The 15,355-nt window shown below is 36.8% G+C and overlaps 1 protein-coding gene across 3 annotated transcripts in view; it reads left to right on the plus strand.

Annotated features, from left to right (window-relative positions):
- FRRS1 (ferric chelate reductase 1) overlaps positions 1-15,355 on the plus strand; it is a 47,693-nt gene that overhangs the window by 25,557 nt on the left and 6,781 nt on the right. For 2 of the 3 annotated variants that reach the window (XM_072968145.1, XM_072968146.1), the window contains 8 exons: positions 1,235-1,348; positions 3,938-4,050; positions 5,633-5,719; positions 8,805-8,902; positions 9,137-9,195; positions 10,046-10,189; positions 11,435-11,496; positions 11,588-14,921. In XM_072968145.1, coding sequence (XP_072824246.1) covers positions 1,235-1,348; positions 3,938-4,050; positions 5,633-5,719; positions 8,805-8,902; positions 9,137-9,195; positions 10,046-10,189; positions 11,435-11,496; positions 11,588-11,680 — 770 coding nt within the window. In that variant the 3' untranslated portion in view covers positions 11,681-14,921. Of the gene's footprint in view, positions 1-1,234; positions 1,349-3,937; positions 4,051-5,632; positions 5,720-8,804; positions 8,903-9,136; positions 9,196-10,045; positions 10,190-11,434; positions 11,497-11,587; positions 14,922-15,355 lie in introns of those variants that run through there. The other variant, XM_072968147.1, reaches the window with a different exon arrangement.

Below are 15,355 nucleotides of genomic sequence, written 5' to 3' on the forward strand. Positions count from 1 at the left end.
CGTCCCTGCAAAAAAAGAAAATGATGAGAAGCTGGGCATATAGAATGGAGGGGATGGGTGGAGTAAAGGAGGACGAGGAACAGAAGCGTGGTGGAGGCAGAACTGTAAAAAGCCTTGCCTCCTCTGTCATGTGGTTTAGATTTTATACTACAGGTGAAGTAGAGATTCAAAAGGTTTTAAAGCAAGATAAAATACCTACCCAGTGTCAGAGAAAAGTTAGGAGTCTTTGCAGATTTAGTTGTGGGTGATAGGTTTGGTTATTGGTAAATTCACATATTCCTACTTTCAGCCGCAAATTAGCTTGAAAATCACTCCTTGGTTAAATGATAATAATAAATAAAAATTACTCAGTGCTTAATGAGTGCTAGTTGCTGGCTCAGCACTTTTATCAAGTTCTTCATTTTCAGCTTCATGGAAGCCGACACTAGGTATGTACTATTATTATCCCTGTTTTATCTGGGAGGAAGCAGGCTTACAGAGGTTAAGTCATTTGCCCAGATAAACAAATGTTGGAGTTGGAAAACTCTTTGACCTCAGAGCCCAAGTATTCAATACTTTTGAACATGGAAAATGTAGCTCTTTGCTGTTAATTTTTAGTTTGTTTCATTTTAGAAAAATAACGTAACCTGTGTCCTATATAAATGTTTCTTCTTGGAAATTATTAATATTTATTTGTTTGGGACAAAGATTGATATATAATTCACATCAAATTTCTTAATTATTTTATTCTTTGTGACACTTGCATTGTATTCTAAAAGTAATGTATTTTCTGTAATTTACTTACTTACTCTCTTAATGACGGACATTTGGCTTGTTTAAATTTTTTTTGGCCAGCATAGAAAAAGTTTCTAGGAGTATTCTTGTACATGTATCTTTAGTTAAAAGGTGAATAGTTTTGTAGGATAGATTCCCAGAATGAACACAAACACATACATACCCACATACACAAAATAATTGGAATAGTTCTATACATTCAAAGATTTAATTTGATACATAATAAGTATTATTATATCATATATTAATATTAAACATAATATTTTTATTATATGAATACATTTTATGTATTTTACTAGGTATTGTTGTATTATCAATATACAATATTACATATGTCATCTCTGTTGAAATTTATTTACTTTTTATTACCTTAAGAAATTTTGTTTCCATGCCATGCCATTGTCTCTACCTTCCTTCTCTCCTGAGGAAGTAATTTGTCTTTTTTTTTTTTGAATTTTAGGGCGAATTCATAAGCATTCTCAGCAACCTTTGATTACGTATGAAAAATACAATGTGACAGGCTATCCACAGAACGTAGGAGGATCTCATTCTTTACTCCTTCTGAAGGTTCATGGTAAGTTACATGTGTAGTATTATTACTACTTTGTGGAATAAACTAAATTTTGTGGAATAAGTTTTGTGTGGGCTAGATTAAGAATGGTAGCAGGCATAATTTAGCAAATGTTCACAAATCTTCCATGTTTGAACATTAACATTTTCAAGTAACATTATCTATCTTAATGTTTGCTAATTTTTATTAAAAAGATAGATAGGAATAATTCAGTGAATTTTAACCCTACCTGCACATTAAAATCACCAATGAAGCTTTTAAGACATCTGTAATTTTTAAAAAGTATGCTAGTCATTTCTTACTGTAGGCAGGATTGAGTATCATTGGGCTAATTATTTTAACTTTTATGAGACTTTGGTTGTGCCATTTATTCAAATAAATGTTAATAAAAGAGGGGCTTGTGATTGTGATTGTTTAATTATAACAGTAGTTTGATTCCAAAGATACACTTTTTTTTTGTTGAAGAACTGATCAGTGTACAAGCATTTGAGTGTATACGAAGTACTCAGTGCTATAGTTAGGTATTACATTCTGAAAATGATGAAAAGAACCAAGTTGGAAGAGCAGCAGCCTAGAAATAAGGCTCTCATTTGCTCTAGTTCTACAAGTGAAAGCTGATTGCATTTGAAAAGTAGTCCATGCATGTAAATCAATGAAGTTAGAACAATCCCTTACACCATACATAGAAATAAACTCAAAATGACTTAAAGACTTAAATATAAGACAAAACAGTATAGAAGGAAGAACTTAGAAAAAAACATAGGCAAAACTTTTTCTGACATAAATCTTAGCAGTATTCTCCTAGAGCAGTCTACCTAGGCAATAGAAATAAAAGCAAAAATAAACAAAATGGGACCTAATTAAACTTATAAGCTTTTTTTGCACAGCGAAGGAAACCATAAGCAAAATGAAAAGACAATCTATGCAGTGGGAGAAAATACTTGCAAATAATGCTACTAACAAGGGCTTAATTTCCAGAATATATAAACACCTCATGTAACTCAATAACAATAACAAAAAAGCCAATCCAAAAATGGGCAGAAGACCTAAACAAGCAACTCTCCAGTGAAGACATACAAATGGCCAATAGGCACATGAAAAAATGCTCAATATCACTAATTATCAGAGAAATGCAAACCAAAATTACAATGACATATCACCTCACACCAGTCAGAATGGCCATCATTAAAAAGTCCACAAATGACAAATGCTAGAGATAGCGTGGAGAAAAGGGAACCCTCCTACATTGCTGGTGGGAATGTAGTTTGGTACAGCCATTATGGAAAACAGTATAGAGATTCTTCAAAAAACTAAAAATAAACTTAACCATATGATCTAGTAATCCCACTCCTGGGCATATAACTGGAGGAAGCTCTAATTTGAAAAGATACACACACCCCAATATTCATAGCAGCACTATTTACAATAGCCAAGACATGGAAACAACCTAAATGTCCATCGACAGATGACTGGATAAAGAAGTTGTAGTATATTTATACAATGGAATACTACTCAGCCATAAAAAGAATAAAATAATGCCATTTGCAGCAACATGGATGGACCTGGAGAGCATCATTCTAAGTGAAGTAAGCCAGAATGAGAAAACAAAATACCATATGATATCACTCATATGTAGAATCTTAAAAAAAAAAAGACATAAATGAACTTACTTACAGAACAGAAACAGACTCACAGACATAGAAAACGAACTTATGGTTACCAGGGGGGAAATGGGATGGGAAGGGATAAATTGGGAGTTTGACATTTGCAGATATTAACTACTATATATAAAGTAGATAAACAGTAAGTTTATACTGTACAGCACATGGAACTATATTCAATATCTTGTAGTAACCTATAATGAAAAAGATACGAAAATGAATATATGTATGTATATGTATGACTGAAACATTGTGCTGTACACCAGAAATTGACACAATGTTGTAAACTGACTATACTTCAATTAAAAAAAAAAGAAAAAAAAAGAAAAGTAGTCCAGCTTATTCCTTTATATTCCGCAGAGTTTCAACACATGTCTTCATTGCAGTTAAGCTAGAAGGTATCTTTATTGCTGTTATTTTGCTTCTACTAGTAGCTCTAGCTTGACAGTAATTGGATTCAGAAATAATGTGCTATTTGTTTTCCATTATTTTTTGGAGTGAGATGTGAGAAGATTCTGAGATAACTGCAGGCAGGCTGTATTAGTATAATGATTAAGAGCACAATTGTTCAAGCCAGACTGGGTTCGAATTCCAACCTTGTAACTTGGGGAAGTTACTTAACTTCTCTATGCTTTCCTTCCCCATCCAGCAAAAAATAGAATAATCATTGTAACTACTTTATAGGATTGTTGTCAAGATCAGTTAGATTAATTCATGTAAAGCACTTAGCGCCTGGCATAATAGAAGAGCTTTGGAAGTGTTACCTATTAGAAGTAGCAGTGGTGGTGGGAAAAGCATTGAGATTTAGGTTGCACTTATGTCAGCTGAATGCATTTTGTTGGCTATTTACATTTTCTAAGCATTTGGCCTGATCATTTAAGAAACAGCTTAATTAGATTGTGTTGTCAACCATCACATTTTCTCCCTGTAGGTGCCTTAATGTTTGTGGCGTGGATGACGACCGTTAGCATAGGTGTCCTGATTGCACGGTTCTTTAAACCTGTTTGGTCAAAGGCTTTATTTGGTGATGCAGCTTGGTTTCAGGTACGTGGAGAAAAGGTTTATTGCAATTTCCACATTACTTGAACATTGCAACATGAAAACGTATGATGTATGGGGATTTTTTTGTGTGTGTGTGGTTATAGTAATTTTGGAATCCTCATAATCCTTTCTTTTTGCCCTTTGGTTTCTTATCCAACTGAGCATGGACACAAAATGCTTAATGGAGATGAAAATAAAGACAGCTTTATGAAAGGTCAGGCTGGATTGGAGAATGTATCAGGGCTATGTGTGTCCCTTTGTTACATGGACCTTGGGACCCAAATGATCCTGAGTTACATGTCTAGTTGCAGGAGAGACTAGAAGAGTGAATACACCCACTACACTGAGTACAGATGGGCCAAGGAAGGCAGTAGAGCAGAAGAAAGAAAGAGTGGGAGCTTGCTACATTGCAAAGCAGCTCAGCGTGTCCTCTAGTTAATGGGCCAGTGAATGTTGGACCATCCCTGGCTCACCAGTCAGGATCGTGTACGTCCTGTGTGGGTGGGAAGAGAAACTAAAAGTGTTCCTTTTCATGCTGTTCCTTCCCATGGGATGAGCAGGCAGTGTTTTAATAGAAACATGAGCAAGAGCCAGTAAATACCCCTCAAAACAAAGCAAAACAAGCCTTATCTTTCATTTGTCATATAGATATTTGCAAATATAGTAGAAGATCAGTGAATACGTGTTGAGATAGAAAGTGTGTGTCTGCTTGTAGGAAGCAGTACTGCTTTCCTGGAACAGTTTTATTTACTTTTAAATTTGTTTCTCTTTACATTTTCTAGGTGGCTTTATTTACTTTTTTTGTCTTTTAGCTTTTTTTTGCTGAGGGATAGGTATTGTCTGGCAAGGTCAGACCACATGCCTTGCTCCTGTCTGTGTCTGCCTCTGACTGCTTGCTCTCTCTCATCTTCTCACGTGGATAGTCCCAACTGGAAAACTCTTCACGTCTTCTCTTTACCAATTCAAATCCTCTGCTGTCTTTAAAATTATGATGTCTGTATATATAGGGTGACTACATGTCCTACTTTCTGATGGCATGTACACATATATGGTGATTATATGTCCTTCTTCCCCTGGCGTAGTGTTAGTTTGCCCCAGTCATCCTGGTGTAATCAGCTAACTGCCCACGGTCACTCTCAGTATTGTCCTCATTTGGACAATGAACTGTACATTTCGAATGTATTTCTCTTATCTGCTCAATTAATTCCCAAGCTCCTCAGGAAACGAGTACTTTCTGTTTCCTTGCAGTCTAATTGTATCCAGGCACTGTGCTTGGTGGTAGAAGTTAATAAATACCTTTGGAAGAGAATGATGGACTTGGCTTTGTGTATGAAATATCCATTCCTGCTGCTCTGTGCAGGTGAAGTCTGGGCAGATGCTTTTGAGTGACGAGGTTGGCGGCCTAGGCTTTTCTTTAAAGCTCAGTGGTATAGTAAGATTTTTTTTTAACTGACCACAAATCGTGGTTAGACGTCAATCGAATGCATGCCTTCACTGAATCTCATCCCACGATCTTCCTAGTGATGCCAACTCCTTTCTCTTAGGTCGTTAACTCTGTTCTCATTTTGTCATTTCACCCTTGCAGGTGCATCGAATTCTCATGCTCACTACTTCTGCCCTCACCTTCATTGCTTTTCTTCTACCTTTCATTTACAGAAGAGGCTGGAATTGGGTAAGCAGATCTTAAACAGCGTGTTCTAATTCTATTTGTATGTTTTAAATTTATTTTGATGTCAAAGGGGTTCACTGTTTTATTCTCAAATGATGGGTACAAAGATATTTCTGCACGTACCCCTCTTTCTTTCCTCTTTGAATGAATCATCTGGTGACTGATTTCACATGGTTGGGGGTCAGGGACGGAGTGAGAATGTCAGTGAAGATTATTTGCTAGTAAAGTGTATTTTTAGGTTGCCTCAGATGTTATGAATACACTATAGCTTTAGTGAGTTTTCTCACTGGAGTGGTGAAAATTGGAAGCACCATATCTAAGAAACACGAACACTGTAAGTGGTTTTCTCTAACTAATGCTATGATTATCACTAAGCTACATTAGTTGCATTCTTAATGTGAGCAGCTGTGCTAAGTGCCTTACATGTGTTATCAAATTTAAGCCTCAAATGAAGTAGTTACTGATAATAACCTCATGTCACAGATGAAGAAACAGAGGCTTCTTCTCCAGTGTGTATCTCCAGCTTAAGCATCTCCCCTGGCTTGAGACTCGCACATCCAGCTGTCTACTCAGGACCTCAACTTGCATGTTTAAGACATCTCAAACCTAATGTGTCCAGAATGGAGTTCCTGACCTTTCTTCCCAGTCCTGCTCTGTCTGCTGCCATCCCCATATTAGTTGTTGGCTGTTCCCTTCTTAGGCCAAAACTTTGGAATTACTCTGAATTCTGCTCTCTTGCACACCGTATATCAAATCCGTCGGGAAATCCCATTGCCTCTGCATGTCGAACACACTTCTCACCATCACTGATGCTGCTATGTGGGTTTGAGCCACCGTCATCTTTTGCCTGGACTATTGCAGTAGACACCTGATTGGTCTCTCTGCTTCAACCCTTGCCCATGCACACTCTGCTTTCAACCAAGAAGCAGAGTGATTTAAAAAATATATATATAAATCAGATCATGCCATTCCTGTGTCCCAAACCGGCTTCTCTAATGTCTCTCAATTTTACTCAAAGTTAAAGTCAAAATCCTGCATGATTTGCTCCCAGGTACCCTCTGCCTGATCTCCTCCCCCTCCCCTTGTCCCACAGCTCATCTCATTCCTCACTGGCCTGATGCTAGACGTGCTGCCGCTGCTGAGCCTAGCAGAGATTCTTCCTTCTCCTTGCTCGTGCTCCGTCTACTCGCCCCCTTCTTCAAGTCTTTGCTCAGATGAAAGCTTCTCGGAGAGCCCCTTCCCGCTGCTTTTCCCTAAAGCACTCTATCTGACGCTATTTCGTGTAATTTACTTACGTGTTATGTTGTTTCTCTGTCTGCCTTCCCACACTAGTAGGTGAGCTTTGTTGAGAGCCAAGCTATTTGCTGATACGTTGTTCACTGTTGTATCTCAAAGCACTCAGGACAGATTCTGGTACATAAGGTATAGGTGAATATTTATTAAATGATTGAGTTAAGTGTTATCAAGAGTAAGAAATGGACCTGACCAAGGTCAGAGCCTGTGCTTTCATTATGCTCCTGCAGTTTTACAGCCAGTCAGAATTCGTTATCAAAACTTAGTATTTCAGTTTATGCTGTTGCTGCAAGGCCTGACTTGGATGAATCCTAGGTCACAGATGTTCCTAGGAAACCCCCACCCCCTGCTTTTTGGGTAGTTTATAGATTGGGCATCTCATTATTTTGGAAGGAAATTATGAGGATTTTCTGATATAGCTCAAGACTTTAAAACCTTATTTTATCCAGGTATTCAGGACAAGGGTAACACTTACTTCCTAAACTTTGTAGCTTGTAGCCTTTGCTGTTTATGAATAGGATAGTGTAACGGTTAAGCGCACAGTTCTACAACCAGGCTGCTTGTATTCAAACTCTGATGTCATCACTGATTACCTAGGATGCCTTGGGCAAGTTGTTTAACTTCTCTGTCCCTCAGTTTACTCATCTGCAAAATGGGCATAGTACGCTATCTATCTCATAGGCTTTGTAGGGGTTGAGAGCTAATGAACTGAAAGCACGTAGGACAGCTCCTAGCACATTCTAAACACATCTAAGAATTTAGTTGCTGCTGTTACTGTTTTTTATTAGAGGCATTTTTCCAACTCCATGGTCCAGGTTATAACGTATCTGAGTGTAACTGAGTCCATGGTCTAAAAGTTTTATAGTGCTCTTTCGTCAGCTTTTAATTCCTGATTTGTGAAAGCTTCCTGTCTTGGCTTAGAAGCCACTATGTCCTTGTTCTAGATCCCCGGTTTTAGGGTCTACCCAAGCATGGGGGTCAGTGACGGCAGACTGTAATATCCCTCCATCTAAACATGTTGTGGGTTAGAGCATCTTTTTAGTCCTTGTCTTCAGTTTTTATGTGAAATAGTTCTGTAAGGTGGTCTAATCCAACTGTGTGCTGTTTTGAGCAGGTATACATCACTGAGAGAAGAGTGGAAACTGTTGAGATACGGTGTTGATGTTTTTTCTTAGCTTAGACCTTCATTCTGAACAGAGGAGATGTGATTTTAATACAGTGGTTGTGCAGCTTAGTCCCTTAATCAACAAACATTTATTGAGTGACTAAAGCTCTGTCAAGCACATGGGTTACAGGGAATCATACAGAACCTTCAGCTCAGGGAAACACAGAGGTCTGAGCAAATAATTACAATGCATTAGGTTGATTGCTCTTGACACGCAGATACTAGCTAGTCCCAGGTGGGCTCCAAAGGGTTGTTCTGAGGTTGGTGGTCATCGAACATCCCTGTGGGGGATAGGCAGCCTTCTGTGCTTGGATTCCACCACAACCATTTACACACCATGTCGCCTCGGATGCATTACTTGATATCGCTGAGCCTCAGTTCCCCTGTTTGTACAAGTGGGATATTGATAACTAACTGGCAGGCATCACAGTGAGCATCAGTGATAATGTGTAGCAAGTATGTGCCTGGTGTAGACACTCGGTGAATGGTGCCTATTACTATCATTATCGTTATTAAATGTTTAAAGCACAGGAAAAATCCTACGAACACATCTGTGTGCTTTATTTTTAGCTTGAGGGTTTAAATGGATGGGCGAGACTGAGACCATTAAAATGACGTAACTTTGTTCAGCATGCAGGCTATCACCCATACCTTGGTTGTATCGTGATGGTGTTAGCAGTTCTTCAGCTTCTCCTGGCAGCCTCCAGACCACCCCTGCATGACCCAAGGTACTTACAGTCTTCATTTATAAATGCTCATAATGCAGATGTCACTAGTGGGCGGGCTAATTCCTTTTTTGCATTTTATAAAATATACATTATATTCACTTTAAAAGGTTCTAAAATGTATTTCAGATATATAATTCCTAGGCAGTGAGGGAAACTGCTTGCTTTTTATTCTCTTGGGAATTAATTGTAGTTCCATCGCTTTATAAGAATACTGACTGGTTCTTTATTTGGTAGAAGGCAAATGTTTAACTGGACTCACTGGAGTATGGGAACAGCTGCTAGAATAATAGCAGGTAAGTAACTGCGATGCCACTTATTCATATATAATTGCTGGTTGTTTATACTGCAGGTTGTAATTTGGCTTAAATGATTTGTAGATGCATTAGTAATTGGAGTAATTGGTTGTTGAGGAGAAATCAGCCTTAAACGTTGAAACCCAGAAAGCAATTTCTTGAGGTAACTATTTAAGCCATTATTTCAGTTTTAAGGTTTTTAAAAGGACTTCAAAACTCTCCTTTTAAGCGTCTTTTTTTAGCATTTGCCTTTGCTGGCAGAATAAACTATGCTGATGACCAAACATTTCAGCAGCTGAAATGGAGGGTCAGTTGTGGATTGGGCTGATGTGGCCGGGGATATGGGGGTCCCTGCCCTCTGTTTTCAGGTCCTTTCCATGGGGATGGTACTTTCCAGCGGAAGGACTTTTTCGAAAGTCAAGTGTGGTTATCCAGTATGTTTTGACGCTTTATATAATAAATACCCAAGCTGATACCTCCTGTCCTCACATGTCTAGTCTGTAGAAATTCACTGAAGGGGAGGTATAATCAGAAATGGTTTCTGTGCTTTTCTCCTTTCCTACACTGCAGACCTAAAACCTATTGAAAAGTTTGGGTGCCTCTTTTTTTAACAACTGGTAGATCATAACTACAATTTCCCATCTTAGCCTTTCTAGTCTTGCAGTAAGAAAAAGACTAACTATTTGGTCATAAATATTAATCTACTTTCTCTCACAAACTCTTTTAGTATGTTTTACTAGTATGTAACACACACACGTACATACACACACTGTTGCCTCTTGAATTACATTTGAATATATACATACATACATATATATATATATATATATTTTTTTTCTTACAAACATAGTGGCAGCAATGTTCCTGGGAATGGATTTACCAGGGCTGAATCTTCCTGGCCCGCAGAAAACCTCTGCAATGATTGGATTTGTAGCCTGGCACGTTGGGGCAGAGATTGTTCTGGAGATACATGCTTACCGGCTCTCTCGAAAAGGTAACCTGCTCCAAAAGCCATGTGATGTAGAATCACTGTTATACAAACGATTGGAATATACTTAGTTCCTTGACACTAATGGTTGACTCTGACATGGTAGCTTACTAAAAATTTCCCCTGTGATTACTCGGTCAGTGGTAGAAATGGAAAATTTTCTGCCTTTGTTTTTTATATTCATTAGAATTTGTGAGTAAAATGTAAGGGAAAGATTTTAGTTTTAGGGAAGAAGCTTTCTTTATAAGTATTTTTCACTTTGCATGCTGGTCTGACTTGGAGCCAGCACGCGTGGAGAGCCCTGAATGCCTGGAGCTGAGAGACCCCTGAGAAGGAGGGAGAAGAGATGCCCACGGTCTACACAGGGCAGAGCTGCAGACCAGTTTCGGCAATTTGGCAGACTTACTGTGTGCTGTCACTGAGGTTGCCATGTACATCATGATTGCTGGCTAACCAGCGAGCGAGGTAGGAAGGACTTCATGCCAGAGCTCTCTAGCGGCAAGGTCTGTTTTGGTCCTAGTGCCAGACAAGGGTAACATGCTGGTAGCCAGTAGGAGTGGAGAGATTAGTAGAGAACCAGTGACATTTTAAACTAGCTTGAATTCTAGGCTGTGTCTTCTGTGTCCTATTTAGTTGTCAGCACCCCCCAAGTGATGAGTAAAGGTGGCCTTCTAAAATCGAAACATGTTTGTTGTCTAGTGTGTATGTTGTGAATCTAGGAGGCTGGGCGGCTTTTAGGAATAGAGTAGTAAATGTCTGTCCTACCATTTTTGGTTCTTGATGGGGTCACATACATGGGGTTTGAATTTTTTTTAATTGAAATATAGTTGATTTACAATGTTGTGTGGGATTTGAGTCTTAAAGGGGCTTTGATGACCACTAGATTATGGCTTGCCATTTAAAATACATATGAACTGACTATACTTTGATTAAAAAATATACATACAAAGAACTACATATGTACTTAAAACTTGGATTGTTAAGACTTTGATTTGGCATTTATGTTGATGTGGTGATTTGGTTTGACTAGAAGAAGAGGGCATATTTTAAGTCCCCTGACAAATGTATGCGGTAGCCAGCTTGTCCTATTGTGAGAACCTTAAATATTCAAGAAGTTTGCAACATTTAATAGCTTGAAATGGGAGAATGTGCATCCTGGAAATTAGCAAACACTAGAAATCAGGGCTTTTTTTGAGAGTTAATTTACCCTGCATGCCTACTGGCCTTACAGACTTATGTTGTTCTTGACAGATGAAATATTGGATGATGATAGAATTCAGATCCTCCAGTCATTTACTGTAGCTGAAGGAGAAGTAAGTCTTTTTTTTTTTTGTTATTATTATTTATTGACACAAACCTTAATGATCCTAGTTCCTTATTTTCATATCTCAATTTTTCTTTCAGGGTCATGCTTTTAAAAAGATAGTGTTAGCAATTTATGTCTGTGGGAATTTGACTTTTCTCATTATATTCTTATCTGCAATCAACCGTCTGTGAGCGTGTGAAGACTTTGGCTTTTGCAGACCAGGTGATAATTATCATCAAGCCAAAAAACTCGATGCCTGTACCAACTGCCTGGAGCATATTCATGAATTCTAATTAGGAAGACCAGGCCATGTCTATAGAGAAATTCTGAAGTCTGGTCTTTAAATGTCAGCGTTCAACAGAGCCTATGGGCTATAAACCGATGTCAAGCCTTTAGGTGTAATTCTGAGTCTTAAAGGGGAGGTTGTGCTTGAGGAGAAATAACTCAAATTTTTTTATGCTGAAATTTTAAGGATGTTAGCATTTAAGAAAAGAACTATTTGGAAAAGCAAAAAGATGTCATTAAGATAAAATGGGGGTTGTATTAATGTAAATGTGTTTTGGACTAGAAAGGTGCTATGGTACGTTAAAGAAAACATTTATTTTTACTAGTTTATTTAAATGGTCTCTCTTAGGGATTTTTGAGAAACTGTATTTTTCAGTCCGGTTTTTCAGACATGTGCTTTGTTCCGTGAATTTCGTTATTTCTCTGGTAAAGGTGGAAGTGGGGCTAACCCCCTTTCATTAACATTTATACATATTATTAATATTATTATTTATTTCTTAGCAATGAAATGCAAGTATGCATCTTCTGATTGAACATCTTTGTATATCCCATGCTCTTAGATTGGAAGAATTAATATTGTTAAAGTGACCATACTACCCAAAGCAATCTACACGTTTAATGTGATCCCTATCAAATTACCCATGACATTTTTCACAGAACTAGAAGAAATAATCCTAAAATTTATATGGAAGCATAAAAGACCCTGAATTGTCAAAGCAATCTGGAGGAAAAAGAACAAAGCTGGAGGCATAACCCTTTCAGACTTCAGATAATACTACGAGCTTACAGTAATCAAAACAGTGTGGTATTGGCACAGAAATAGACATGTGGATCAATGGAATAAAACAGCCCAGAAATAAACCCACACACTTAGGGTTAATTCATCTTCGACAAAGGAGACAAGAATATGCAATGGAGAAAAGACAGTCTCTTCAGTAAGTCGTTCTGGGAAAGCTGGACAGCCGCATGTAAATCAGTGAAGTTAGAACACTCCTTCACACCATACACGAAAATAAACTCAAAATGGCTTAAAGACTTAAATATAAGATAAGACACTATAAAACTCTTAGAAGAGAACATGGCAAAACATTCTCTGACATAAATCATAGCAATGTTTTCTTAAGTCAGTCTCCCAAAGCAATAGAAATAAAAGCAAAAATAAACAAATGGAACCTAATCAAACTTAAAAGCTTTTGCATAGCAAAGAAAACCGTAAACAAAATGAAAAGACAACCTACAGACCAGGAGAAAATATTTGCATATGATGTGACCAACAAGGGCTTAATTTCCAAAATATACAAAGAACTCTTAAAACTCAATTACAAAAAACCAAATAACCCAATCAAAAAGTGGGCAGAAGACATAAATAGACATTTCTTCAAAGACATTCAGAAAGATGGCCTATAGGCACAAGAAAAGATGCTCAACATTGCTAATTATTGGAGAAATGCAAATCTAAACTACAAAGAGGTATCACCTCATGCTGGTCAGAACAGCCATCACTAAAATATCTACAAGTAATAAATGCTGGAGAGTGTGTGGAGAAAAGGGAACTCTCCTACACTGTTGATGGAAATATAAATTGGTACAGCCATTATGGGAAGCAGTACGGAGGTTCCTTAGAAAAGTTAAAATAGAGTTGCCATATGATCCAGCAATCCTACTCCTGGGCATATATCTGGAGAAAATGCTAAATCAAAAAGATATATACACCCCGGTGTTCATAGAAGTGCTACTTACAATAACCAAAACATGGAAGCAATGCAAATGTCCTTTGACAGATGACTAGGTAAAGAAGATGTGGTATATATATATATATATATATATATATATATATATATATACAATGGAATATTACTCAGCCATAAAAAAGAATGAACTAATTCTATTTGCAGAAACCTGGATGGACCTAGAGATTATTTACTAAGTGAAGCAAGTCAGACAGATAGACAAATACCATATGACATAACTTATATGTGGAATCTAAAATATGATACAAATGAACTTATTTACAAAACAGAAACAGATGCACAGACATAGAAAACAAACTTATGTTTACCAAAGGGGAAGGAGGAGGGGTGGGGGAAGGGATAAGTGAGGAGTTTGGGATTAGCAGATACAAACCACTATATATAAAATAGGTAAACAATAAGATCTTAGTATATAGCACAGGGAACTATATACAAAATCTTGTAATAAACTATAATGGAAAAGAATATGAAAAAGAATATATATATATATATACGTAACTGAATCACTTTGTTGTATACCTGAAACTAACACAAAATTGTAAATCAACTATACTTAAGTTAAAAAAAAAAGTCTTTATATATTCAGCTACAAAGCTGAAATAGCATTTTATATGTTAATTATTTTGACTTTAAAATTTAAGTCCTAGCCTTTGGAGATTGCAAACTTGCATTTCAAAATTAATAAAATTCACTCTTGTGAACATATTTAAGAGTTATTCTCTTTCCTTGTGGTAATAAAATAATGTAGGTGGTTCTGTTTTGTTAGAAGTTCCTGATGCTGTAGTGAATTAGAATTATCAATTTTCCTTCCTATTTCAATAATTTTTCTTATTTTGACTGGGTCTCATGTTTGCTATGAGGACTTCTAGCCAGTAGGTGTCACCATAATACTACTTCTTTGTTTCTGTTTCCTTGTGCTGTGATTTCATTTTTAGTACTTAAATATATCTTGGGATGGCATTTCCCTTAAAATTTACTAACTCAATATTTATTTGAAACAATTCTGTCTTTCTTGTTTCTTGGAGGGGGTGGTAAGGTTGGGGTTATGAGTGAGAAACAGAAATTATGGACCAATGTTGTTATTTTCTGTTTGTTTTCTTTTCTTTTCTTTTTTACATTTTTTATTGATTTATAATCATTTTAAAATGTGTCAAATTCCAGTGTAAAGCACAATTTTTCAGTTATATATGAACATATATATATTCATTGTCACATTTTTGTCTCTGTGAGCTACCATAAGATCTGTTTGTTTTCTAACCACGTTTATTTGTAACAATTGTTTGGTATTTCCCTTTACATCCTGGTGACCCTGTAACACACGAACACATGAACTATCTAAGGCAGAGCAAACAAGCAAAACTCTATATTCTTAAAATAAACTGTTTAGGGAAGCATGTTCTACTTTTTAGGGTGTTCTTTGTGGTTATTTAATAGTTTCTGCTTGGTCCAAGGACCTAAATTCTATCTGGTGTAAGTAATATCCTCACCTGTGTATCTTACATCTTTCTCTATTATATTTTTGTTATTTATATAGGTCTTTATCACAAGTACCTTAGGGTTTGAAATGTGAACTTTCTGTGTTCTTATTCTGTAAGTGCCAGGCTACTTACAGTCTAAACTTTCCTTTTGAATGCCTTTATTTAAAAAACATTTTTTTAGTGTAGATAATTGAATGTATACTAAAATATCGTCCTCTAATTTTCAATTATAAGGGGCTTAAAGGTTAATAAATCCTTCTTAATAAACTGTATTCTACATATGACATGGAAAGATTCTTTTCAGGAGCAGATGAACCTTGGTGTGTTTGGTTTTCAAATAGCTGAACTTGCT

The sequence above is a fragment of the Vicugna pacos genome, chromosome 9, assembly GCF_048564905.1.
Source record: "Vicugna pacos chromosome 9, VicPac4, whole genome shotgun sequence".
NCBI lineage: Eukaryota > Metazoa > Chordata > Mammalia > Artiodactyla > Camelidae > Vicugna > Vicugna pacos.